We start from the raw sequence: 27,538 nt of genomic DNA, 5'->3' as shown, positions 1-27,538 counted from the left end.
ACGTGACGTAATACAGTGTCACGACTCCTTCACAACTCTACCGTAATCTGCGTTAAGCCACCTTAATTCATTTTGCGTCAACTTAATTAACTTTATTCAACTTAAGCTACGTTACTCTACCTTGTTATAACTTCAGTTCACTTTACTTCACCCTAATTAACCTTAATTAGAGTGAAATTAGAGTATCAGCCCGTGAGCTGCACATCATTTGTGTAAATAATCTTGTTATTTCGTGTATTAATTATAGTTGTATTTTAATCAAGTTAAAATTTTTCTTAATCGTCTACCTTACGACCAAACAATTTGTGTGAAAAACGTGTTACACACTTGTTTGATCTTGTTCTTCTATGTATATGATCTTTGTATTTTGCTTACCCTGCTTGGACTTCTTGTCCGCCGTATTGTGTAAATAAATAAAAAATAAATAAATAATTCACTTTCATTCACGTTCATGCATATTAATTACCGATAATAACTACTAATTAACGCTGTAACACAATTTACTACCTTCTGCATTACCACTGACGTCATACAAGATGCTGATGGCGTCACATTGATTTTTGGTATCACTCGTTGCGGACAAAGCCGGCATTTCTGCCTCATGGGACATATAATGGTTTCGCATTAATAAAAGCTAGCTGGAAGTTCAGTGCCCGTACTGTTGTATGTGTTCCTTTAGCCTTCGTCTTTAGCGCGTTTTGTGAACACGGTCAAGATGAAACAACGCATACGAATCAAGGTATTGTTGCTACAAAAGCCTTTAACTGACACGAAAATATTTGCTTGGTTTCGGGGAAACACGCATAGCACCAGCTTACACAACCCGTGATGATATCTAAAAAAGGTCTGAGTCGCGTTGGATAGGGTTTTTTCAAATTCTGGAACAAAATCAAACAAGTTATTTTCTTTTCTTTCTTCTTTGTTCCTTGTGAGCACGCGGGGAACAAACATGGCGGCAATGCGTCACATGTTTAATTCCACTCTCAAAATCCTCTCAGAAGAGCTCCAACTCATGCCAGCGGGTTCTGAAAATACGGCAATTGTGCATCGACAACTCTCGCTGGGTTTTTGTCCAACCTTTTCATAGGTACGACAGGTTGAAGATATTGGCCGAAATGAGGATGGACTTTAACACTCGTTTCTCTTCTTCAAAGAGCTCAAACCACTCAAAAACTTGTGTACTGCTCCGCGCCTCCTCAACAAACGTCGTTTGAAGCATTTCAAGTGTTTCGTTGGTCTTTTCTTTTTTTTATTTTAGAAGAACGTCAAAAATCTCCCATTCGCTGTCTGTTACCAACAGACGTCACGGGGAGTGGCGCGACTACAGTTGGGTCACCACAAACCCGTAAGAAATGTTACGGTGACGTCAGCTTGGGTACGAACTTTTGAAGTGTCCACCTACACCCTCATTCATAGTAAGGTTCGTTACAGCGCAACACAAGACAAGGACAAAAGAGGGTATAAAACGACGGCACGGCGCTGGCGCCAGTTTCTCGCATTCTCATAGTGGGAGAGCACATCAGAACGACTACGAAGAGCTCCATAAAGCCAGTGCAAGTTTTTTCTTTCCTTTTCTTCCTTTTTTTTTCGTAGAAGCACCAGGTGCATATCTTGACGACCACACACGCACACAATGGCTCTTTCCTCTTGAGGCGCTACCGCACTCAGGTAGCGTGCAGCATTGAAAGAGGTTTCAGAAGATTGTTTTGTACCTAAGGTGTGCAAGAAATGCATTGCATATAACGCCAAGACGTGAATGCGCATAGCGGTAATTAGGATTCACCATAGATAGCCATATGTCAGGTAGAAACTGAAAGTCCGGAACATGTGGTTTCTATATGTCTTCACTGCTCACCGGTTCGTTCCAAACTATGCAGTCTAGCACGTGGAGGCTAGCGCCTGCACCCTATAATCCATGGGCTGCTGAGCCATCAGGCTGCGGTTTCAATTGCAGGACAGCGCTCGCACTCCGATGAGGACGAAAAAAAAAGGAGCCTTGGGCTATAACTTAGCACCGCTAACTCTCTAACTATGCGATAGCATACTTAGATTGTGGTGATTGTGGCGTCTCAGCAGATGCGCGTGCGCGCGTCGCAGGCGACTTTGCAAAGTCCCGATAATCGAATTGACTTTTCCTGCTCACTACGCCACGCTCAATACACCTCGAGTTTTCTGTTCGATGCCTCCAAAGCGGGTGAATTCCGCCTATAACGCAATTAATAAATGCGTGACTGCTGCGATCAGTGCGACCGCAGACCGATGGTGGGATGGAACTTCCGTGTTCTATAACAGCCGCCCAATACTCTAGCCATAATGCCGCGATCGCGCGCATGCTTCTCCGGTGCCAAAGTCGCTTCTTTGAAACGTCTGGCGCAAGCGTCACGCGCCAGTTTCTCGCATTCTTCTCTCGGGACAGCTAGCACTTCGAGATGCATTTGTTAGACTGCATTGCCTTCGAGTATTTTATTAGAAGTATACCTAGAAAGTGAGTGAAGCCCACCTTAAACGCTATAGCGTTAAAAAGAAAGAAAAGTTGCAGTTGCGCCCGAAAGGCGAAGCATCGATTACGATGGCAAATTAGTAGAAAGCTAAATAAAATCCATCTATATCAGCTGCAGGCAAGGAAGGCTGGGATATTTGACCAAGTTCAAAAGTGTGGAGAAGAGAGTATTGCGGAGCATCCTCAGTAAGTATGGAGTGCGTTGGGGTATTTGCTACATACTTGAGGCGCCGGTTCGCCAGGCCTGTTGTCAACGTGGTGTTGGATATCGTAATTGGATATGTAAATTGTTTCTGCCTGGCGGATCAATACAGCGCTTTCGGTTGTGTTTGTTTGTGATTGGGGCAGCAAGAGGACTCTCTTCCTTTTGTATTTTATTAGCCGATTGTGGCTAACAAATTTTCTCAAACATTTGTCTTGGTATGTTTCACATTGTGCCGCTGCCAGGCACTGACTTCAGGGGCTTCGGGCCTCGTCAAGCTTCCAAAAAGCACATTTTACCCCCCACAGTCCTCCCATCTGTATGAGGGTAGAAGATGTGTGAGAGTATCTGTATAAGTGTACAAGATGGCAGATAAAAAGAAGAAGAAGATTACGGCATTGTTCTCGATTTCTTTCGTCTCCGACACCTCTGGACCAATAGGTCTCCGGCCATTTCATGGGGTGGCTCGTTGTTATACAATCGCGAGCTAAGGTACGAGCTCGTTCATCGCCTTCTAGTCCCTGCTTGCCTGGGACCCACTCGAACAGAATCTGCAATGTGAGATGTTTGTGACTTTGTGTATATATTTGTTGCGTGTAGTGCGGATGTGATCAAGGCGCGCATTTCTCGTAAAGGCACGTAGTGGATCCCGACGATCCCAATTGTGATAATGCCAGTCTCGTGTGAGTGTAGGCAAATGACTTCTCTAATGACTTGAATCTCTGCGTCCGTAGGAGGCAGTACTGCTTCGTGAATGCGGATGGTTTGTCTTCTTGGCGGCACTTGAGCACCAAGTTATAGAATACACAACGATGCTCAACAAGCCACCATGGTGCAGTGACAGGATGTGGAACAATCTTTCCGTTTTCCTCTTTCCTTTCTCATCTCTGCTCTGTCTTCTTTCTTTTTCTCTATTTGGCAAAGACTGGTACGATACATTGAACGAGTGCGTGATTTTCTCAATTCAATTTCTCTTCGGTCCCCTGAGACGAACGTATGGTTTATCCATGGAGCCATTATTTTCATTAGCAGTGCGCACCTCTCTCTCTCATATGCTTCTATAGACGTCAGTGACTAAAAATAGGTAAGCGATGGTTTTGAGGCTGTGCGATGGTCGCAAAACTCACAACAACTACTTCACAAAAAAAAAATCTTTATTGTGATGAATTCCTTTTCAGTCGCAAAGTCCTCACTCGCAAAAAAGCAACGCCACCACATTCGTATACTGACAGAACCTGTCACGCTATTCGCTGACTCGTGTGAACACACCGCAGTTGTATTTTTCCTTCTTTTTCATCAAGACCAACATTTCCCGGGTGATCCAGAACAATTATTCGAAGCAACCCATTTCGTAACGAGGATTTATTTTCACGTGTAAAGTGCGTCTAGAAACTAACACGGTATTTCTAACACGTACTTCGTGACAGCTTCTGTACATTTTCACAGATTTTTCATATTTAATCCCCAAAATTAAGCGAGAAAATTCGCCTTCTAGTAGCTGTGAGAGCGCATACGGCGCCAATCTATTATATCGATCAGAAGACAGCAAGCTGAAGCAAAGCTCTACAGTCATCGCTGGAACGCGCCATGATTTAAACGAGGCTATGAGAAAGACGAAATAACAATCAAGAGGGGGAGGCTAGCCACGAGACCTGCCTGGCTGCCCTAAACGTTGACAGATCAGGATCGGAATGTCGAGCGAAGAGGCATATCTCTGTGGACAGGGTGGGGTGACGACATGCTGTAATACATGGAGCTATGTTCGCGTGAATAGAGCGAACGATGAGAATGATAGAGAGGAAGTCGAAGCTGCTGTCTCTACTCCTCCTGGAGTGTCGTGCTCGCCGCTGGCTGCGGTGTGGTCGGCGGCGCCGTGACCGTTACTTCCTTGACTTCCGATGCAGCCGCACCGCGTCCCCGACCCCTAGCCGGACCCCTACTAGGGGGTCCAGCAGTAGGCGCCCTGAGAAGTGGGCTCGGACCCGGGACTGGTGGGCCTTGGACGGGGCCAGCCGTCCGGGCGGGACCAGCAGACAGTGCGGGGCCAGCAGACAGTGCGGGGCCAGCCGTCCGGGCGGGGCCAGCAGACAGTGCGGCGGGGCCAGCCGACAGGGCGGCGGCTGCGGCGTGCGCCTTGAGCGTCGGCACCAGCGGCACTGCGCGCTGGATGTCGTTGTCGCTCAGGAACTCCGCGGTGGGGTCGCCGATGTTGGCGTTCAAGTAGTAGAAGTCCTTGGCGTTCTGGCAGGGTACCGAGTCATCCTCGTATGCGCAGGTCAGGCTCAGTTGGTTGAAGACGGTCTGGTTACCACACAGGAAGCTGAAGTGCTGCATCTCGTGGTCAGCGGCACCCTGCGGGCCCAGCACGTCGTGGCAGATGTGGAACACCTTGCAGTCGTTGTCCACGTCCGCGTAGTAGCCGTCGCCGGGGCACTTGAACGTCGTCTTGACGCTGCCCAGCAGGAGCTCCGCGCCGTCGGGCAGCAGGTACGCCTCGCGGCGATGCTGCGTACATCAACAACTCGATGTTGGAGCGCCAAGGGGCGAAAGGCGAGCACAGTAAATGCCCACAATGCAGTTAAAAAGAAGTGAAAAAATCTTGAGCCATTCCACTCCACGAAGGTGGGTCACAAGCGAAGCTGTTCAGCATACGACACAAAGGTAACACATAATGTTTAAGAAAGGTACGAACTCATGTATTGTCTTGATCAGTGGTCATTATTTGTCTAACTATACGTGGCCTTCCCATAGGAACTGTACAAGACGAATGAAGCGCGCTGCTCGGGGGTATCCATTGCTTACAGGTGTGTGAGCCATTGATGACTAAAGTTTTCAGCATGCTATTCTGTATGATGTATGGGTGATTAGAAAGAATGTAAGCACTGTTTGTTTCACTTTGCTGAGTGCTCGTAACTTCTGCCTTATGGGGCTATGAGCCATTGCATTTTGTGATTACTGATGGTGATGGAGTACTTACAGGGGTACGAGCCATTGATGGTGATGATAGTGTTTGTTGAAGCACACGAAAAAATGCACGGAGCTATATACATATACAGCTTCGCTGTAATATAAACACGATGCCGAAGATTTTGACATTTTAGATGATACTAGCACCAAACGGTTTGAATAATTTAGGCATGCTTGGAGCGCACTCGCTGGTCGCAGTAGTTGCACAAACACTTAAAGGGCCAACAGCCCACTTTGTGACTTCTGCGGGTATAACGAAACAATCGCGCACCCTCTTTGTGAGTGCTCTCGTTTCAACCCGTAAGAAGCAGCCCTCTCAGCCAACCTAGACCAACTAGACAAGTGCCCCCCAATGATGGAAAGCAACATCCTTAGAAACTGGCCCACGAGAACATCAGCGCGATCTGTTATGAAAGCGCGGCTGCGCTATTTAAAAGACACGGGACTTTTTCACAAATTGTGACTGTATACTGTGTGACGTAGGTTTGGACAGTGACACTGCATAGCACTAGGAACGCCTTCGCAGACCGCATGGCAGGGCCCACAGGAACAGTTCGTGTGTATGTTTTTTTTTTCATTCTTTTTCTCTCTCTCTCATCTATCGCATCCCTTTGCCCCTCCCCCGGTACAAGGTAACCAGAGATAATCTCTGGTTAACCTCCCTGTCTTTCCTTTGCCTTTCTCTCTCTTTCTAAAGGGACACTAACTCCAATTGCTAGACGAAGCGATGCTGCCAAACTACTCTTTCGCAACTCTCTTATAAGTGGCTTATAAGTGGAAATAATTAAGGACACTCTTGTCCTGCGTTTCTTCGACCATTTTTGAATCTCGCATGAATATCGTTATGCCAATGATGCCAGTGATACCTCACAAAGTCGTTCGAATTTTCGCGTATTTCTTCTTTGTCTTTAAAAAAAATATTGCAGCCTGGTTGTGTTTTCACTCAATTATATTTCGTATTTTTTAATTTCTATTGATAAAGAACTACCTAGCATTTGCCAGGTGGTGCCACAGTCCTTGAGGTCATAAACAACTAATCCAGAAATTTCAAGGTATCTTCTTTACAAGGTCAATTTGCTTTGCGCACACCAAGCCTCTGTAAAAGTCGCCTATTTGCTACACTGATAGGCTAATGTTTTGAGTAATATCCGTTTTTTTTTATTTTATCAGAACAAGAGAGAAGGAATAAAGGAATAAGAAGGCAGAAGGGTATGGTTTGCGATTGGCTATAAGGCACGAAAAAAAACAGTAAGTGTACTGAAAGATGACGTGAGCACAAAAAAACGAAGGAAATAACTACGCGCATAACATACAGAAAGAAACAAAATACAAAACAATAATACGATAAAAAAGCATCTGATTAACACACTTATTAGCATTCAAACGAATAAGTTTTGTAATACATAGGAACGACAAAGTTTTCACTACTAGTAGCAAAGAGCTGTTTGTTTGACTAGCCCATGGCCGCTTCTGAGGAAAAGTTTTATATCGGGTGGTTTAAGATTATGAGTGCACTAAAGTTGCTTACCCTCACACCAGGGTGCGCCGAGGCAACGCCAAGGAGCGCTGCAAAACATAAACGAAAAAAAAATGCAACACATACAAACACACACACTTTATCTGCAACATGAAGCTGGTGTTTTTTTTTTTTTTTCAGTGCAGAATGGCATACATGCGTAACGTATTTCAGCTGCAGCTTCAGCGCACCTATTTCACAGCATGTCATGTTAACGTTGTATTTAAAACGAAACGGGTTACATGTAACGGCTATAGTCGCTGGTACCTAAAATAAAAGCAACGTGCAAGGCCCTTCGGTAGTGATTTCGGCATAATACGGAAAAAAGACACGCTGACGCCAGGTCGAAGTTGAGGATGACATGCATTCTCAAGACAATTATGTTACGTATCTTATAACGGTACCCTTCACATTTGTTTTCGTTCCTTTTTAATAATTAAAGACACAAGGTGAAATGATATCTTGGGTGATAGTGAGAGCAAGTAATAACAAGCGAGGTTGCTAGGTTAAGTAGTTAAGTGTGTAAGATTGTATAGCTGACAAATTGTGACTGTACACTCTGGGACGTAAGACTGTACGGTGACATTGCGTAAGAATAGGAACGCCTTTCCGGGCTGCGTGACAGTGCCCACAGAAACAGTGCGTGTGTGTGTGTTTAGGTTTTTCTTTTCTTTTTTTATCCTTCTCTCTCTCACCTATTGCATCCCCTTGCCCCTCCACCAGTACAGGGTAGCTAACCGGAGATAATCTCGGGTTAACCTCCCTGTCTTTCCTTTGCATTTCGCTCTCTCTCTCTCTTGTATAGCTCAGTGTTTTACTAGTTAAGCACGTAATTCTTTAAATTTCTAGATGCAAACGGGCTAGTACATTTTGAGACATCTGTTGGCCAGTTTTATTTGTAGACAATGCACTTATCAATGTTCCAAAAAGAAGTCAGCAATGTTCATACATAAATAAGACGCCTTCGGTTCCTTTACTTGCTCGATGAAAAAGCGCACAAAGCAGCGCAATCTACGAACTGGTTTATTATTAGATCACAAGGGGGTATCTGGCTGTGAACAAACCCGAGACTTGGATTGCTCTGCTGGTTAGTTTCCGCGTGTCACTTCCGGATTGTTCACAGTCAGATCCGCCATGACATCCTATCATAAACCGTTCAGTATTTTGCGCTTCTTTCTGTCCTTTTGTGCTTCCCTTCCTTATCTGTGTTCATTTCGTCTCGATATAGCCGTACACAGTGCAAGAGCAACGAAATCCCACCACTTATTCCAATTTATCGCTCCATCTATGACATTGTTATCAAATGCGCGTAATACTATACAAAGGAAAAGCAGCAATATTACTCACCAATAAACAGAAAAGAGTTCATGGTGCCTCTTGCGTTTGTGAGGTTGTTTCTGTCTGGAAAAAGGAAAAGGAAATTGAAAGCAATGCTTTCTTTACGTGATCTCAACTCTCCAAAACCCTTTAATGGACTGATATAATCTTGGATATCGCAGTCTAGTTACTTGCACTGAGTCACTGATGCTGTGTTAGTGAGCTTATAAAGACCACATAAGGAGCTGGGGGCACCGCCACATTTACACCCTTTTGATGCCTTGCATCTGCAGAATAAAATGGTCACACTTCCAGGAGCACAAAACAAGAGAGGGAAGGGAACTAGTGAGGGAATTCAGGTCGACTGTTAAGGGCAAAGTGGGTATAATGGGTGAATGCTGCCAAGGCGCTCTTGATATTCGCAAGAATCAAAAGCCAGCGGTACGAGAATGCGTACTGAAAGAAATGCTTGTACGGAGCTCACAAGTACAACGTTAATTTCTGACCTGCCTCCACGATTAAAGTTTTCCGCCTCCTCCGTGATGTTTTCCGACACCCCGAAGGCTCGTCCGATCGAGGGGTTTTGCTCTCGATTTCTGCAACTCCACGTCGAGCTGTAAACTCTCCAGCTTCAGGTCAGCGTTGCTCGCGCCAAAGAGCATTATCTGTGCCGGATGGCGAAACAGAAACTGGGAAAATCAAATACGCCCTTCTACAAGAACGGGACGTGTCCGTCCGAAATCAAGACGGGTGGTCGTTTGGATGTATTCATCCCGCTTTGCGCGTTAATGCTGGTGTTTCTTCACCTGATTGTAGTACAAAGAACAGTAGTTTCCAGCACTTAAGCTTCCTTGCGTGCCATTTATGTATGTAGTAATACGAGAATAACAAAGACAATGTGCAAATCACGTTTGCTCTTTTTTTCTAGTTCTAAAATGTTCCAGCGTTTTTAAGTTTAAAATGTATTCAAGTTTCTTCTTCAAGTTTCAAAACACAGAATCGGGCCAATCCCGACTTGGTTTTCTGCATCTTTTCAATTCCGCTTCTTCTAGACCGGGGAAAAAAAACTTTTTTTTCCTTGCAATATTCTGTTATTCTTTTGCGCAGCCCACGCATCTTTTGCTGCCGAGACATCGTGTCACTGGCGTGTAATAAATCTTTCCTCCGCAATGCGGCGGCCGCGCCGTATCGTCGCGGAAGACGCGATGCCCTTCTTCACCCGACGACGAAAAGTGCGCCGCTCGTCAGCCGTGTTTACCCATCGGCGGCTTCCTGTTCGCGTTGCGCATCAGGTCCCACGGCAGCAGCGTCCACGCGTGTGCCCAGCCCGACCCCTGTCGGCCGTAGCGCGAATGCTGCGCGGCCGCCTTCTCCGGTTGCAAACGCGACGCTTTCGAAGGCGCGTTGGCAAAAGGACACGTCTTCGAAATGCTCGCTCATTCTCCATGATCGATGACTGGTTGAGAACGCCGAGGACGCGCGTAAGACCCCCCCCCCCCCCCCCCCCCATCTCCACTCTTGACTACTTCTGCTCGAGGTAGCCTGCAGCTGGGACACTCTACAGACGGAAGCTGACGTAAGAGACGCGCGCGCGCCACCAGTCGAGCCGAAAAGCCGCCGAGGCTCCCTCCTCCGGGGGCAACAATGAAACAAGATGTCATTACGTCAGTGCGACCTGCCGGAAATCCCCTTTGCCTAAGGGGCCACATCCTACACGGCGAGCGAAAATTGCGCCCGTCTCTTGTACACGCCCCGGAATGCTGCCACGCGAGGCTCTAGTCCGTCGCGCTTTTTTTTTTTTTTAATGCGAAAGCGTCAAATGGCCCATTGAGCGAAAAAGCTGGCGACGTTTGTGGCAGTGAAAAAACGGCACCTAATAAGTTCCCATTGGCTGCAACGCCACGTCACGGCTCGCTCGTGACGCTGGCTCGCCCTTGCTGGTTCGGGCACCACCTACCGCTATGGAGTCTAAAGCATCTACGTCGCCGGCGGCCACAAGCTCGGCAGTAACGAAACGTGGCCGTCCACGCCGGTACACCGCAGACGAAGTAAGGGAGCGGAAGTACGCAGCAAAACGAGCGAAGAGGCAGGCAGCCGAAATCCGCCATCGGCGTCGATTCTCCGAGTATACGGCGGGCGGAACGAACATTAACGCAAGCATTACTAGCATCGCAAAACTCGAAGGGCCGCTCAGCGGCGTTCAACTGGACATTAATGCTTTCGCATTCACAACTCATAAGTAATGCTTAGGTGTCCTCGGATTTTTTTTTTTTGCTTTTTTCGGCGTTTAACTTTGTTAAAGATTTTGTTAATAATTTGAGGGGGGGGGGGGGGGGGGGCTTTAGGCACTAAAGACAAATAGAACTATCGGGGGTGAATGTGGATTAACCGTGACGACCTCCTATGGCGAACAAACATACACTGAGTTTTTGCGTTCAATCACTGTCGGAATACCGGGCTCCGAAGCCCGCATCCACGCACTTGTGCTCAACATCCAATCAACAACAACAATACAGATCCGCAGGGCTACTGCAACGCATGAAGAACATGCCCCCGGAGGTATTGGAGCCCCAATTCTCTCTCCAAGTGCTTGACAGTCATAATGTACAATATCATGGTCCCTCAAGTACGCTTAGCTCCACGAATGTAGGTGTTTTTCGCCTTGTGAAACTCATCGCGATACAGCACACCACCAGTTTTTGTACGTTTAACAATAAGTATTTCCTTTTTCGATAAAAATTAAAGGAACTATGCTATTGCCGTTACTCACTTTGACTTCCTAAGCTGCCAGCAGGGTTTCTAGCAGTGGAAACTGTTTGCGTTGAGCGTGGAATCACCCATGCGATCGATAATGAGGTTACGACTATAATTCGACAGGACACAAGGAACTTGTGCCGATAGGGAAGGCTTCAAAGCATTATGAGAATAGTTTACCATACGCTTTCACAAATCAGGTATTCGCCACCACGAAATGCTCTTACTCGGGGTTTTTACCCCTAAATATATATTCCCTTGCTTTCTCCGCTGCCCCATTAAGCCGCTATATGCATGCCAGCCCTTGTTACTAGCTGCGGCCGCAGTTAGAAGCTCGAAAGTTGGTATTTCGGTCTCCGCCCGTCCTTCCTGTTATGCTGTTGTCGTGCTGTCAGGCCACATCCACCCTCGGCCCCACTCTCAACATATGGCGAAGCAAAAGAAAACTTTGCCCATCACCGCCACTGGGGATGGAATTCCGCTGGTCGAACTATAGCCACTGAGCTAAGCTCACTGAGATGAACAATTTATGTGAAGTGTTGTGCGAGAGGCAGATTGCGAGAAGAGTGGCGTCTGTGCATGTAATTCGGACGGCGCAGCAATACTGCAACATACAAAGATGACCTTGCAAGCATCTAAAGCAAGCTTTCTTTCCTTCTTTTTTTATGTCGTCTGTCAGAGTGCTGCTGTAATAAATGGATTCAGAGCTGGAGAAATCGCTGAAGTCTTCCGATTTCTCTCTCGCTCTTTTTTCTCTCCCATAAACGCCTTTCGAACAAGTCTCGGTTAGTTATGTTATCCCGTTGTTCAAAAATTGTATATCATTCTGGCGGAGCTCGATATAGTGAGGGTTCGTGAAGCATAAAAATTAACAACTATGCTTTAACGGTGTGAGCCAGTAACGACTCAGTTGATAGTGCCAGGGCCGAGACCTGGCTGGCAGCATCCAGCAGATACTTTTCGTGCCCCGGATTGACGCGTCTCGCATCGTTTACGGCCCAAAGTAAATCGACGAAGTCCTCGTTCACAGGCGCAGAACTTTACACCACCGTTTTTAAAGAAGGTCACTTTTAAGTGAAGGAGCATTGGTGGAATCTCCCTAAGGGATGGCCAGATTACTCACAATTCCAAGTTTTCTTGAACCGGAAAATTTGCCGGGATTGTAAGTTCTTAGTACGGTAACAGGGTTGTATTTTATCGTGCACGTGACTTTTTTTTTTGACAACCCCTCTTTTACTGCGAGAGCAATTAAAAACTCGAAACTGGGTTTGCTCTGTCCGTCCATCCGGCCTTCCCGTTAGGTCGCCGCGAAGTCATCACCGTCATCAGACCAAGTGGCCACCACAAGCTTCACCCTCGTCATAGCTCAACGAAAAATTTCGGCTACTCCTCAGATTCAAGTGCATGCCCCTCTGGTAGCGTGCATTTGGGAGAAGGACGCGTTAACCACAGCGCTCAATACATTATGCGGGATCTCGAGCCAAACACACACTCTGAGAGTGGTTCCGTCTATGCAATTATCTCTGTAACCACGACAGGCAATACATAGCAATGGGAACGAAAGTTTTGTGCATGGCGAAGAGGATATTCTCGGGAATATACACGTGTCCATTGGGAAAGACTGCTGCGGTACCTGTGAGTGAGTTGATACAGCTAGAAGAATCACTTCAGGCTACTTATTTCTTTAAACCTTTATTTGTGTATCCCAGGGAATTCTACAGCAGACGTTTGGCTGCCAGGAAGTGGTAAAAGATTGTTTTTTTTTTTTTCAGTTGCACTTTTCTCTTACACCAATTATTCGCATTTCCTAGCGCCAAAACTAGTCATTGTAAGTGTCAATTCTTGCTGCAAATAAATCTCACTAAATCTACTTTCAAACTTTCGTTTCGCTGCTTTCTTTCTTGCTGCCTTTCTTTCTTTTTTTGTTATCGTGTTGCTTGCGCGTTTATACCTCTTCCTTCTTTTTTTTTCTTTTGTTCCGCACACCTAACCTTTCTAGTTTCGTAAATGCCCCGCGCTGGTCATTCTTCATATTCGCCACCAAATCGCCGACCAATCAGTCGGTCCATTACGAACATAAATGCACCAAACAACTCTTCCAGCGCACCCTCGCCAAGTCCCGCCCACTCAAAAGTGTGTCACCGGCCCGGACTCGGTACGCAACACTGCTGGTGCCCAGTAATTCGCGATCTGTGTACACATCCGCACTACTCGTACTGCGCTTCATTAGAGTCCTCTTTTTAAGGCCCCGGCGCGGCCCTGGATTGAACGCAACTGAACAAATGCTACATGCGAAACAAATGATCGCTCAGCGAAAGAGCCTGTTTCCCTGCGCCTCGCGCGAAGGCAAACGAGGCGGGCCCGGCTGAGGAAGCAAGCCGCCCCGGGGAGAGCGCGCAGCAACTTTCTCGAGGGCGCCGTTCAATTAGGCCCAGCTTTAACCTCTGCCGCGTTGACCCCACGGTCCCCGACTCGGGGTCGCCCGCTGCCCGTCGTTTACCCCGCGTGTTTCTCTCGCCCCTTGGCTTTGTAACTGACGAGGGACGGATGCCGCCCAGTGCTAGCGCACCCGAATCGAGGACGTGACATGATTGGTCAGCGACGCCGACATCAGGACACGTGGTGGTGTGGGCCTCTACTTTCGTTCTTCACTTTTTTTTTTTGTAACTTCCCCGCGTCGTTATACGAAGGGTCACGCTGAGGGGACAACGAAACGGGGGACGCCTCAACCACGACGCTGCTGTCGGTTGAAGTGGCTTCGATCGTTGACAGGAGCCCGTATGTGCACTTACATCACGCGACGCGAAGGCATTCCAGATGGCCCGCGGCAACTCTCCTAATTAATATCGCGCCCCTGTCAGTGAGAACACACGCGCCCTCTCATTCCTCGATGTTCGCGGAATGAATATTCACTCTGTTCAGTCCTTCATTTCCTTCGTCATCACAAAGGAGATGATAAGGATGTACGAACCTGCACACATACACACTGCGAATATGTGCGAGCGCTATAGCATGCGCTTACAGCAGTTTGTCTTTTTTTTTAATGCGTAAGCATTCTTAGGGTATCACCCGCTGTGGTTGCTTATAGCGGCTACGGTGTTGGGCTGCTAAGCACCAGGTCGCGGGATTGAATTCTGGCCACGGCGGCCGCATTTTGATCGGGGCGAAGTGTGGAAACGCCCGTGTACTTAGATTTATGTGCACGTTAAAGAACCCCAGGTGGTCAAAATTTCTGTAGGCCCCCACTACGGCGTGCTTCATAATCAGAAAGTGGTTTTGGCATTTTGGCACGTAAAACCTCATATCTTAACACATAATGAAACACCAACAGCGAACATAACGCTTGTATGATATTTGCTTCATTCGACTCAGAGGAGTGCTTTTTTTTTAACTTATAGAAAGTTGAAACACAGAGCATAGGTGTACCTCAAGAATCGATGGGGACACCACTCTTATGGAATCACGGTCTTTCATTCCGCCTGATACAAGTAGAGTTGGGATTAAAGTTCAAGCCTAGCATGAGTATCGACGGAAATCATGCTATATTTGTTAGTCACCTGTTCTACAGAGGTTGGGATGTCAGAATGAGGTGTTTGCATGAGTTAACCTTATTACACTATGCATCCGTCGTCCTTGTAGCAGTACTCAGGTTCCCAGCCCAACAGACCATCAACCCAAACTACTTCCCCCCTCGATCAACCGACCACTCCATCAAACTTTTAGTAGGTGATATATTAGCACAGTTAAACCGTACGGTTCCGCTTACATTTTGCGCCTCGTCAATCACGTTTCGCAACTACGCCGATATATAGTACTATTGTTGCATATTTAATAAGTGGTACGTTGTTTCCCCATTATGGTCACTTAAGCTGCAGCATTTTACGGTGACCTTGATACCTATGCCGTCCTGTGAAAAAATATGAATCTTCTCGAGAGTTTCTGCGAACAAAACTTAGCCGTAAGGCTGGCTGTAAACGATAGGACCACTCCGATTATTTGCGCTATAGGATAATGTTGACTGCCGTGAAAGATGCATCCATTGCAATACGACGCCTCCAAATGGCGGCAAATATCGGTTTAACTCAAGTGACTGATCCACCTGATTTAGGCTGGACACATGCCGCCTTTACGCGTTTAATGCCACTGTCTGTCCCACTAAAGCTCAGTTTCTTTCGCTTTCGGGTCCCTGTGTGCGTCAAGCTACAATAATATACGTTGTAGACAGCCATGTTGGCTTGCAGTTGCAGTGCCACCAGGCATAGACTCTCGCGCCGAAAATTCTGAGTAAAGAACCGATGTCGTCCGGTTGATTTGGTGTCTGAAAAGCGTAGGTACCAAGTTGTCTTCCACCAAATCCAAATAGTAGCAGTAGCCTTCTCCACCAGAAGGTCATGTAAACAATGCAAGAAGTTAAGGTGGGAATAACTGAACTTTGCGCCACGTGAGATATAAATGGGGCTCTTGTACGGTAGACTTAAAGAGACAGTTATTTCAGCACGTTCTTGAATGCGTTTCTTCAAATCTGACCATGGAAATTTCTACGTAAACCGAGAACTATGCTAAGCTCCAGACCTGAACTACAAACGTGTTGGCTTACAGCGTTTCCCATCTGCATCGAAGCCGTGGTATCCTCAGCCTTTTCTCCCGACCTCACCGCAGTGCCGCGCAGCACTGCGGTGAGCTCTGCCTGCAGGTCGACTGTCAGGGTGGCGGCGCGAGATCCGCCCTTGGACGAGATGTGTGTGCCATACTGGGCGATTCTGCGTTCCCGCTGCAGCGGTCCGTACGCCGGGTTACGCCGGCCGCCGATGGCTCGGCGCCTCTCCTTGACCTAACCAATGTGGGTCGCGCCGAGGACGGCAAGGCGACAAAGGCACGAAGGGGACGTGCCAACGCTTCGTGCCTCCTCCTTTGCGTCTATCCGCCGAAGCGAAGCTGCCATTCTGCGAGCATTAAGACCCGCATATTTCAGTCCGGACCCCGATACAAAGGGCAGACGGCCGAGCGAAGCGGCTTCGCAAGATCAAGTGCCGATCGTCAGCAAAAAGCGTGAAACGATCGGGACAATGGAATAGGAAGCCAGGCCGCCAACGAGGAGCGCGTCGCTTGTGCGGTAGGCGAGGTCGCGCAGGGCGCGCTCAAGGCGTGCCGGGATGCCATTCACGACGCGACGACCGCCACGCTACGTCGTCCGAGGGGCAGCCGCTTCGCCGGACGTCTCGAATCGTTGTTTTGGGGCATGGTGGCTTGCTCTTCTTTACCTGTCACTCGCACTGCGCTTCGCTGCAACAAGTTCTTTGTCTACGAGAAGACGAACCAGGCAACACTAGAGGACATACACGCACCTTCGCTGAACCGGGTGATTGCACTGCAAAGAGCAAAGGAGCGGCCAGACGCGTGCTTCATACATAGCTCTACCCAAATAGGCCACTTGAAGTCAGGCGAACGCGAGAAGTGGCTCTCGTTTAATTCTCTTCCCGACAAACGAGTAACGCAGCGAGCAGCATCAAAGGGGCTTCATTCAATTGGCTGAGCATGCTTTGTCGACTGTCAGAGTCGTAAATGGCTGCGTGCTTTCATTTCTGAAGGACAAATGAGAAAACTAACCGGGTGGAATGTACCTGTTATGCCAACTGTGATCTCGCTGCGAAATTTGAGTGATGTAGTGGTAAACCCTAAAGAACACTCTTGAGGTTGTCGAAATATATGGTGCGGTCAACCATCGTTCACCCAATGATGGACCCAGTGCAATTCAGTGGTGCTGTAATGTAAAGCTATTCCAAATTTTTCTATTCCATTTCTGCAATCAGCCCTCGACGACTAGTTACAAAAAAATTCGGGCCACCCTCCGCTGCCCCTGACTATCACGTGACGTCACGAAAACAGCGAAAACGCTCCCATCTGATATGATAGGTGCATACTGATTATGCATAGTTAGACCGAATGAACGAAAAATAATCATCTCTGATTCAACGCCTTTTTCGCCATTAGAGAAAAAGGCGTCGTTTGATCAATTGCTATTGGTCAAACGTTTTCGGGCTGCGCCCACTTCGCCTTTCTGTCACGCGACGTATCACAACCGCGAAAACTCACCGCGTCAAAGTGACGTGTACGTGTTAAAGAGGCATTCATATGCCGAAAAAAACTGATTTTTTCTTTTTTTTGCATAGCCGGAGACTGCCCCGTTCTGAAAGGAATAGAAGATGGCTGCCCGCCGATCGCTCTGGCACTGGCTACTTGGAGCTGTCAGGGAGCATGAATTTATTTGCGCAAAGTAAAAAAAAAAAAGCGTGGCAGTATAACGTTATCGAGAGCGTCCGTCACGCATACGACATCGCTCTGCCGACTATTCTTTGCTTGGGATCTGTTTTAACGGCATTTTAGCCCCCCCCCCCCCATGCAAGCTAATTAAAGTGAAGTGAACCAATCGCAGACGCCGGCACCACCCTGCTCATCCGGTTATCCACTTTTACTGTGGTGGCTCTGCCTCATCGAAACTCTGTGCACTTGAGCCTGCTCCTCGCCGATTTTCAGCCAATTAGTTAAGAAAAACTGATCAATGTAGGCAATTTTATACACTTTGAATGCAAGAAATGTCACATCCTATAAACGAGAAGCGCGCTTGATTGGGGTTTTCAAGCAACGCAGCGGGTTGCCTCCCGATGCCTGTGGCGATGCTTGGGTAAATTTGACGTAAGGAGATTGGAATAAAAGCATATTGGGATAGTTTTACGTTACAGGGGCCCCAGGATGTAAACTGACGTGCGCCCAATGTAATATAGGAAATAATCCTGAATATCCATCAACGAAACAAAATTTAGTTGAGCAATCGCGCTAAGAGTTCTGCCTATTGTGGGGTCGGACGTGGAGAAGAGGAGCAGCAGCCCAGATTATACACTGTGCCGATAACCATACACGAAAGCTCTCCCTGGTGAAAGGAATGATGTACAAAAGGACCTTACGAGCCGGAACAGGACCGGAATGAAAAGAAGAAAATGTAAAAGCTGTGACCAGTGAGAGCAAAAGCGATCAAGATATGCAGATGTGAAAGCATAAAAGAAATTTATGCCATTTTTAAAGGCGTATGAGCATTCTAAAGCTTAATCGAGGAGTATTCGAAAGCTCTTCGATTAAGCCAATGCGACAGAAGAAAAATAAAAGTGGCTTCAAAATCCTACAAAGTAGATTGACACTGCTCTGACGGAAAAGTCACGAGACGTGATATACTTTCCATTATCAATCAGCACCAGCTTGCAATGGAGGAAAAAGTTTGTCATGGGGCCGAGTTCATACTTCACTGTTGTGTCAGCGGAATCGTTTACTTGCAGCTTCACAACATGCAGCACGCACCACGTACGTACGTAATAATAGTATGTATTTGTGGTAGCCAGTCATGAACTTTTGTGTTGAATGAAGGTATGACAAGAAGTTACCAAGGGCGCTAAGGATATCTCACTAATTTTGCATTTTAGTATTCCTTACTGCCGCACTAGTGTGGCCATTTCTACGTCATTTGTAACTACCAGGAAAAAACCGACCTCGTTAGCTTTGGGAGCATCAAACTCGCCAGAAATTTAAATTTGCTCGCCTCTTCTGAGCCGTCAATACAGGTTAGAAGTGTGGTATTCATGCGGAGAGCTATCCACTGAAGCTTTAGATTTAAGTGGAGGTGCATAGCCTCCAACTAATTTCTTTTTTCTTGGATTCCATGTTTTGAAAATTCTTCCAGTGGAGGGTACGTGGTAAAACATGGCCACAGCAGTCACAAAATTTTCTGACACAGAGAGAGAAAAATAGAAGAGAGGAAAGGCAGGGAGGTTAACCAGACGCACGTCCGGTTCGCTATCCTGCACTGGGGGAAGGAGGTATGGGGATAGAGAGAGAGGGCGCGCGCGCAGTTTCTAACATTGTGATACCCTGGTGGCTGCAATTTCATGCAGTTTTCACATTGTTCTCGCTAAATGCGAATATGTGCTAAACAGATTAGCACGCATTCCTTGTTTACAGTTTCACGTTACGATTGCTCAGAGATCGACCCCAGTGCACATATTTAAATGGCCCGCGAACACGTTTAACACTCGCATACCCAGTCCCTTCAATTACGCATGGACAATTATACACTGGGAGCTCTTGCTCAAATGGTCCGGCCTCCGCAGTGACCGGCATGCTGCACATGGATTCAAGGCGACCTTCATGACCGAGCATTACAAGACTTCCTGCTGCACGATACGGCGAGCTACATATGTATATAAATGACTCTACATTAACGCCTTAAGGCCGCCCATCTCAAGTAATAGAAGAAAAAGCATCACCTACACTAAGGTCTATTGCGTTGCTTCGTCCAAGGACACATGCCCTTAAGAGTGATTCATCCTCCAGATATCTGTAGAAGCACAATAAGGATAAAGAGGGTTGCTCGCTCGCAATAGTCCGATACAACCGTGACGATCTCGTGTAATGACATCATCGCCGGGTCAGCATAGTGCTGCGCGAACTTGTTTGGTCTCGGTACGAGCGTAAACCTTAAATTGCGGCACGCCTAATTGCGATGCTCACAAGGAGGAAATTGGGACGTGTTAATCGCACCGTTACGCCAAGCGGTGCACTTGGCACGCCCGTTAGCAGACGCTGGCAGAGGCGCAGAGCGTGGCACCCATGCTGCTTTTTCCTCTACCGACACACTTTGACCGCATCGTTACGGCACTCCAGCAATGACTTCGTAAATGACCTCCCAGAACAACCGTTTTTTTTTTTTGTAACCACAACAATCGTCTGATTACGTATATTAAAGATGTGCGTATGCGTAGGTACAAATGAGAAAACGGCTAATCATGCCAGGCTAGCCCTGCCTGATGCTACACCACCATCACCACCGTAACGGAGTTGCAGCTGGAGATAGAAGGATCATCGTTCCGGAAACCCCATTCCACTTATAGTAAAAACAAGAATAAAAGTTGCAGAGGTTGATAATAACAAAAACTACCGACCAATATAGATAATTCAGCATGTGACAACACGAACGCATGCTTAAAAGTGCGAAAAAGAAACTAATGATTAAAGAAATGATTAATTACGAGACTTATAACGTAGGTTGCCATCATGTACTGTGTCAGGGAGGCGAACAGCTGTTCTGGCGAGGAAATATCTTTTCAAAGCTCAGTGGACCTTTCTAGTTTATTGCCACCCGGACCAGCACAGCCCCACTGATTCCCTGCAGTTGTATTTTCTTTTTGACCGCAATAAGGCTCTACTTCAAGCTTTAACAACGTTGTAGATAAGCCGCTGAGTGATTCTTAGAAATATTAACTCCTCGCGGGTAAGCGAGCGCATTGTGACGCTTGGCCAACGCCTCCTGGATCGCTCAAGGCCGGTGCACTTCGATCCGTGACGTCATGCTACCTTGCCCTAGTGTCATATAATATAATGGGGACACTCCCGAGCAAGCCCAGTGATTTTAACGTCACCACTTTCGTCACGCCGGGCTTGGTGATAGGAATTTCGATCCAAGTCACATGATGTCATAAAAGAGAGTACATAGACATGCTGGCTAGAAGGCAGGAGGTAGAGCTTGTCAGTGATCAGTTACCCATGTGAAAAACTCTCGGCCCTGATAGAATTTCAGGTGGATTTTATAAAATATTTAAGTACATTCTTACGCCTGTTCTGCTGAAGATATTTTTAATGAGTTTTGAATTAGAGGATTTACCCTGGTCTTTCACAAAAAGACACAAAGCGTTAATACCTAAAAGCACAGACAGATAAAAGTTAGGTTCTGTTGGGGGTTATAGACCGATTACATTGTCAAACGTTGACTACAAGATTTTTGCTGAAGCTTTGTCAAATTGTTTGCAGGTAACAATTTCAATTCTTATTGATCCTCATCAAATATGTGGGATCATAGGCATACGCGTCGCTCATTCGGTTCTTGAGTACTGGTCCACTTCTTATGAGCAACTTGCTATGATTCAGATTGACCGCGCAAAAGCATTTGATCGGGTCCGGCATTCCTTTTTATTCTCTCTCTCAGAATACGCCAATGTTGGATTCACTGTCTTTAATAGCGGTCGACTTTGTTATAGCCATTGTACAACTCGCTTCGTTGTCAATGGGAGCCTCTCAAATCCCATTCACATTCATTCTTCCGTGAAACAAGGACGTCCTATGTTTCCGCTCCTCTTGGCCCTTTACTTAGAACCAGTTTGAGCATTTTGGACTGCAGCAACATTCGTGGTTTTAACATTCTAGGTAATGACGTAAAGGTGTTAGTATACGCTGATGATATCGCATTCTTCTGCAAAGACAAGCCCAGCATCGATAAAGCTCTTTCTATCATAGAACAGTTTGGTACTGTCTCCGGTACGCAAATGAATAGCTCTAAGAGCTCAGGGTCATGGTTTGGATCTTGGGTCATCACACCATCACATTAAACTGAGATTGAATGGTCTTGTGGGTCATCTAAATATCTAGGAGTTACACTGCATGCCTGCCAGTGCCCTCTACTGAAGAGAGCGTGTTCCAGCCCTCCAGCGCTACACAAATACATTTGTCCCACACCGTCTTTCAATATTTGGAAGTGCCGAAGCCTGCAACATGTTTTGGCAACCAAAGTTTTCACTGTCTTTCAGGTTCTTCACTGCGCAAGGCTTTACATTCAACGTTCTCACATAATTTTTGCAACATTTATGTGGTCTTCTAATTTTGGGCCTATGAGACGCGACAACATTTTTCGACCATTGAGTCAAGGGTTAGGTTTGGTGCAGTTGTATGAGGTATACAGTTAATCTTGCGCTTTCTCTTCTTTCAGGATAGCTCTCATCCGGTATTACGAGCCTTCTTGTAGGTTAAACTGGTTCATGTCTTGCCAGAATTGGTGGTGTCTTCAAATTTTCTTTCTAGACCTTGTTTATGGAAGCACATGCGTGAGGTTTATTTTTCTGTTGCTATTTCTGAGTGTTCGTTTGTCTAAAGATACACTGCGTCACGAAATTTTTCACAAAGATTTAATATCGACGTTGTTCCCGCCACCGTTTTATTGATCAGTATACATCAAATTACCAGGACATGATGTACTTACAAGAGTACACAAAATGCCAGGTCTCCCTTCTACAAAAAACTTTTTTTTACAAATTACACATTGAAACCTTGCCAGCTAGAACATGGCTTCGGAAAAAATAATTTTTTTGTTTCGTCAATTAAATATCGCCTTTGTGATGTGCCTGAAACTATTGAACACTGTTTTATTGATTGTAAGGATGCCATAAAAATTTGTACAAACCTTATTATCCAAATTCTCACAGTATTCGATATCTTGTTGTTCCATGTGATGATGTACCATACCTATTTTTACTGATAGGCCTGAATAGCCTTTGAAAAACTCGTATGGAAGACCGAAATGCAGGAAGAACAATTTCTTCAATATCGCATCTCGTTAGGTGATTACACACTTAAAGGACATTTACGATCAAGAAAAATGTCAGCCGGTTTGGTGTCAACTTTTGATTAGGTCTTTAACTTCTGCTTTCAAGTTTTTGTTGTGATGGACGATGCTGCTTTGTGTGATGGTTTCTTTGTATGAACTGTCCGTGTACATGCGATCGCTTATGACAACCTGGTGCTCATATTATTGCAAATAACCATGTTTAAACAATGCGCGGGTTTATCGCAGTGATTAAGACACTCGGCTTCTGAGCAAGTTCGAACTAACTGCCGCCACCGTTTTTCCTTTCGTTTTTTTTATACATTAATTTTATATAGCGATTACCGAGGCGTAGTTAGAACACAAGCGAGAATTTATGCGTACGAGGAACGCGCGAATAACACAGGCTTCCGAAGGGCGAGAATTTCCTGTGGTAGACAGCAGAATTCTAGTTCATGAGCTGGTCTACTCAAAGAGGCTGGCATTGCTTGCGCAAAAAAATTGAAATGCATAATCGACTAACGAACGGAAATTCACTCATTAAGCTCTTAACTAATTGCCTTATGGCACATATTGCAATTTACAAATTCTAGTCGGAGAGTTCGCAAGACGGATCCCACTTGGAACGAATTCTCAAGATGACACCAATTTCGAGTGGAAATGCATTGTAGTCTCACCCGCTAGAATTTGTAAATTGCAATGCGGGCCATATGGCAATTAGTTAAAAGTAAATTAGTCACTTTTTGTTAATTGGGGTATATATCCAGAACACGGGGAGTGCGTTTGGCTGCAGCAATGACGAAGCGAAGTCGGCGCACTATTAACGCTACGCTTAATCACCTCGTTGGCAGAGCAACGGCAGCTAACCACTCCACCATCGCTTTTTAACAGCGGAGCTGTTTAAGCTTTTAGTTCCGCCGTGGAGCGTTACCAGAAAACTCAGCCCAGCTTTTCGGAAGAAAAGATTATGGGTGCGTGGAAAAATGTTGACTGTGCCCAAGCTGCCATAAAGTCACTCGAGCTTACTACGCGAGACTCGTTTAGACGATCGCCTGTAGAACCTGTGAGACCTGCACACAGATCGATAAATTTTTGTGCGGACAAGATTACCCTTACGTATATTGCGTCTACAGTGCGCATTCGCATATTGGACAACGTGTAAATACTAGCTCATTGCACCATAACATAATCACCTACCACCCGCCTTTCCCTATATTTCCCACTTCTCCTTTCCCCACTGAAGAGTAGCAGGCTAGAGACGCTCTCCAGGCCGACATCTCCTTCTTTCTCTTCATTAAAATCTACTCCTCCTCAGTCCAGCTGTGCGCCGCCTCGCGTTGCCTAGCAACCACCTGTGAGAGCACCAAGCCACGTGACATCCTCTCACCAGACGCACGGAGGGCGAAGTCGTGACGTCACAGGCAAGTAAAAGCTCGGAACAGCCGGCACGGCGTCACACCTCTCGCCTCCTCTACTCCATGCGTACGTGCTGCTGCCACGGGAAGACCGAAGAAAGTCCGGGCGTCCGAAGAAGAAGCGGCTTACCAGGAAGAGCACCACACTGCTGAGCGAGAAGCGTCTACCGAACTGATCCGGAACACCGCGCCGAAGCTGCGGCTGAGAAGAGGCGACGCCGAGTCGAGGATCCCGAGTTTCAGTCCAGGGAACGCGAGAGTCGGCGCCTGAACGCTCGACGTCACCGAGAAAGCGATCCCAGCCTGCGACTGCTCGAAAACTCCCAGCGTCAAGCCAGCCGAGTTAACAACTTAGCATAACCTCGCAAAACCTATAAACGACTTAGCCAAGCCTACCAACAACTTAGCAAAACCTAGCATAACCTCGCAAAACCTACGAACAACTTAGGCAAGCCAGGTAAAAGCTTGGTGATCACAATATCCGCTGTCGACTCCAGCCTTGCATCACTAGTGCAAGCTGCGCACCTTTTTTCCTTGTACTTCGAACGTTCCAATTCACAGTGAAATATACAAATATTCTTCAAAGCCCAATAAAAGTTCAAATTTTGAATACGACCACACTAAAGCCTATTTAGACATACAAGGGCATCGATCAACTTTAGCCCGTGTGGTGGCTTGAGCTGTGCCATATACGACACACCCCGGCTGTACGCCACACTTCCAATTAAATTTCCTCACACGCTTCGTGCGTTAATATCTGCGCGGGCGACTTGCGTTATCTTCCATGTACTGTGAAGGCTAAGTGCCCCGAATAGGTGGTACAAAATTTATGTTCAACAGGTAAAAAGCGAATGCCGTAAGACGTTATCAGAAGGCCCTTTTTGAGTGTTCTTTGTAATTTGTTTTATAATTAGATATTTTATAATAAAGATGTCATTGACATCTCGATGTAAGTGCCGCTGTACAGAACGATTTACTCTGAAAGGCCAAAGACAAGATGTTCCTAAAAGACCACTGAGTGCAGCTTACCAACGAGGCGCGCTATCGACGGGCTCTCTGTAATGCTTCCTACGCAGCAGCTCACGCCCGACGTGCAACTGGCAAACGACGCTGTGCACGCCGCACTGGGTTTTGCTGGAGACTGCAGGGAGCATGGGCGAGTGCCACTTAAGGGGCAAGGAAGAAGAACGACAGAAAGCTGAGCTAGTTGGTAAGGATGAATTATGCAAAAAAGGTGAGGCATGCGGACAGGACAAAAGAGAAGTGGACAACACGAACGCCCAACTCCGGTGATTTTTCGATGTCAACGAATCTCGATGAAGTTCGCTGGGTACGTTCCTCTGAACACTTCCGTCATGTGCTCAAAAAAGCAGCTTTGAGAGTTGGACAGATTTTTTTACAAATGAATTTAATTAGTTGCCTTGAACAAGCTACATTGTGTATGACGTCAGGGGTATTGCATGCAGAGCATGCCGGGATTATGCAGACGACAGTGACGAGAGCGACGAGGAATCGATGATCGTGAGCTGGTGCATGGCGCGAGCAGTTGCTGTCGCGAGAAGTTGTGTTCCCTGTAGACGTAGGCTGCACGAACTTCAGCCCGCGCCATCCGCAGACACAGTTTGAGCCGATGCCGATCGCGTTCAGCCGAGGTTAAGCCTATATGTCACAGTCACGTAGTTCATGCGTCTGCTGCTGGCGGGCCTGAGCGACTGATGTGAAGCTAATTAAGCCATCAGGATGAAGAAAACTTCTTCTGTGGTTCAGTTTTGCCCATACGGATTTGAAGTAAACCATTCCTAATTTGGAACAGTGCACACACAAAATGCACGCTATTTCTCCGCAAAGTTCGGGAATTTATATCTCGAAACTGGTGTCATCTTGAAAATTCGTTTCTAGTGGAGCCGCCTTGCGAACTTACGGCTATAATTTGTAAATTGCAATATGTGTCATAGTGTAATTAGTTGAAACTTAATTAGTGAATTTTTATTAATTTGTCGATTTTGCATCTCACTTGTTTGTGCAAGTATTGCCCGCCGTTTCGAGTAGACCAGCTCATAATCATAAACGTTTTGAGTAGACCAGCTCATATATATATATATATATATATATATATATATATATATATATATATATATATATATATATGGCACTTAGACAAGCAGTGATACCTGTACGATACGGCTAGCAAGTCTATCACAAACATTAAGCTTCTCCAGCGTTTTCGAAAATAATTACATGTGCGATGTATCATGGTACGTAACAAAATAATTTCGGGTTACATGATATGTTCGTCCCTCATTAAATGAATGTGATGATGATGTGGCTTGTGTAATGGCGCAACGGCCAATGATAGTCACTAAATGAACGGGAAAAGGTGTTTTCGAGATGCGAAAAAGTGAACCTTATGCGTCATCAACCAAACAGGGCCATCTCAAGAGATTATGGTTAACTAGGGGATCAGGCGGAGAGGTTGTAATAATATAAGCCTCCGCGTATGTCTAACAATACTTTTATACTCGCTGTACGTAAGGTACGCCTAGTAAAACCCGTCGATAGATATATCCTTGGATAGACACAAGTGTTATATTTCGTTATTATAAGGGCTGTTCGGTTTTGATGCGCGCACATAGAACACTGTCAACAAGAGCTAAAACATAAAAGCATATGTCGATGTGCAACTCTTGCAACCGACACCGACGTGCTCACTGATTGACTTACTGCCCTGTAAAATGAACTTTATCTTCGCTCCAGTGCATCAGGTTTAAAAACGCTGTTGATACATCATAAGTGGACGAAAAACTGGTGTTCGATATTTGTTTGTTGTAAACTTTCAAAAATTCTCCATGTACACTGAAATGACACTTCGGATATCATGACGTTCTTACAAGTCGCCTTGGCGGCATTATGTGAACACTGCTGTCGTCAGTTGCAGTAGGAGGCAAAGAATGAGCGTGAGCTCATTGGTCTCAGGCTCAAGCTTTTCCTCTCAAGCGAGCATTTTAAACCCAGGCGCCATCATTTGCGGCTTGCTGAATTAAGCTTACCGAAATGTAACGCGGTAGAAATGGGGCGTGGGCCGATAAGAACTGCATAGGGGAAAGAAATTAACAGCCAAATAGAAATAAGGTGAGATGCAGCTCCCTTATTTGTTGCTTTCCCAGTTCGCTACGTGCTCCAGGCTGAACAGCCATGTCGTCAGCCCCGTGTCTCGTCCCAGGGGACGAAAGGATCAAGCGAACACACTCACGCTTCGTTGTCACACCCAGGTGGTCCGTGTGCGGTTCCGTTACAAGGTGGAGACAGCAGCCAAGATTTTCCGATCCGCGAGCGAATGCCAACGGAGACGTGTCTGCGTGGGCCCTTATATAGTGACCGCACGACTCTTTCCGTGCACCGTTGTGGCGCTGACGCAAGCAATTTGCGGCTCTGGCTTCTCATTTGGGCGAGA

At 46.4% G+C, this 27,538-nt stretch overlaps 2 protein-coding genes across 2 annotated transcripts in view; both read right to left on the bottom strand.

Moving 5' to 3' along the window:
- The window catches only part of LOC139052469 (U-scoloptoxin(01)-Cw1a-like), a 328,466-nt gene that overhangs the window by 89,601 nt on the left and 211,327 nt on the right, over window positions 1-27,538 (bottom strand). The gene's annotated exons all lie outside the window — the stretch shown is intronic.
- On the bottom strand, window positions 3,843-27,414 carry LOC139052463 (uncharacterized). Its single transcript, XM_070529583.1, has 4 exons — window positions 27,338-27,414; window positions 8,533-8,586; window positions 7,198-7,235; window positions 3,843-5,207 (listed from the first exon to the last, which is right to left on the bottom strand). The coding sequence occupies exons 2-4, from the start codon at window positions 8,552-8,554 to the stop codon at window positions 4,521-4,523; spliced, it is 747 nt and encodes a 248-aa protein (XP_070385684.1). The 5' UTR covers window positions 8,555-8,586; window positions 27,338-27,414; the 3' UTR covers window positions 3,843-4,520.

The sequence above is a fragment of the Dermacentor albipictus genome, chromosome 1 (genome assembly GCF_038994185.2).
Source record: "Dermacentor albipictus isolate Rhodes 1998 colony chromosome 1, USDA_Dalb.pri_finalv2, whole genome shotgun sequence".
Lineage (NCBI taxonomy): Eukaryota > Metazoa > Arthropoda > Arachnida > Ixodida > Ixodidae > Dermacentor > Dermacentor albipictus.
Note: the sequence above shows the minus strand (reverse complement) of the source record. Positions and strands in the feature narration are given on the sequence as shown.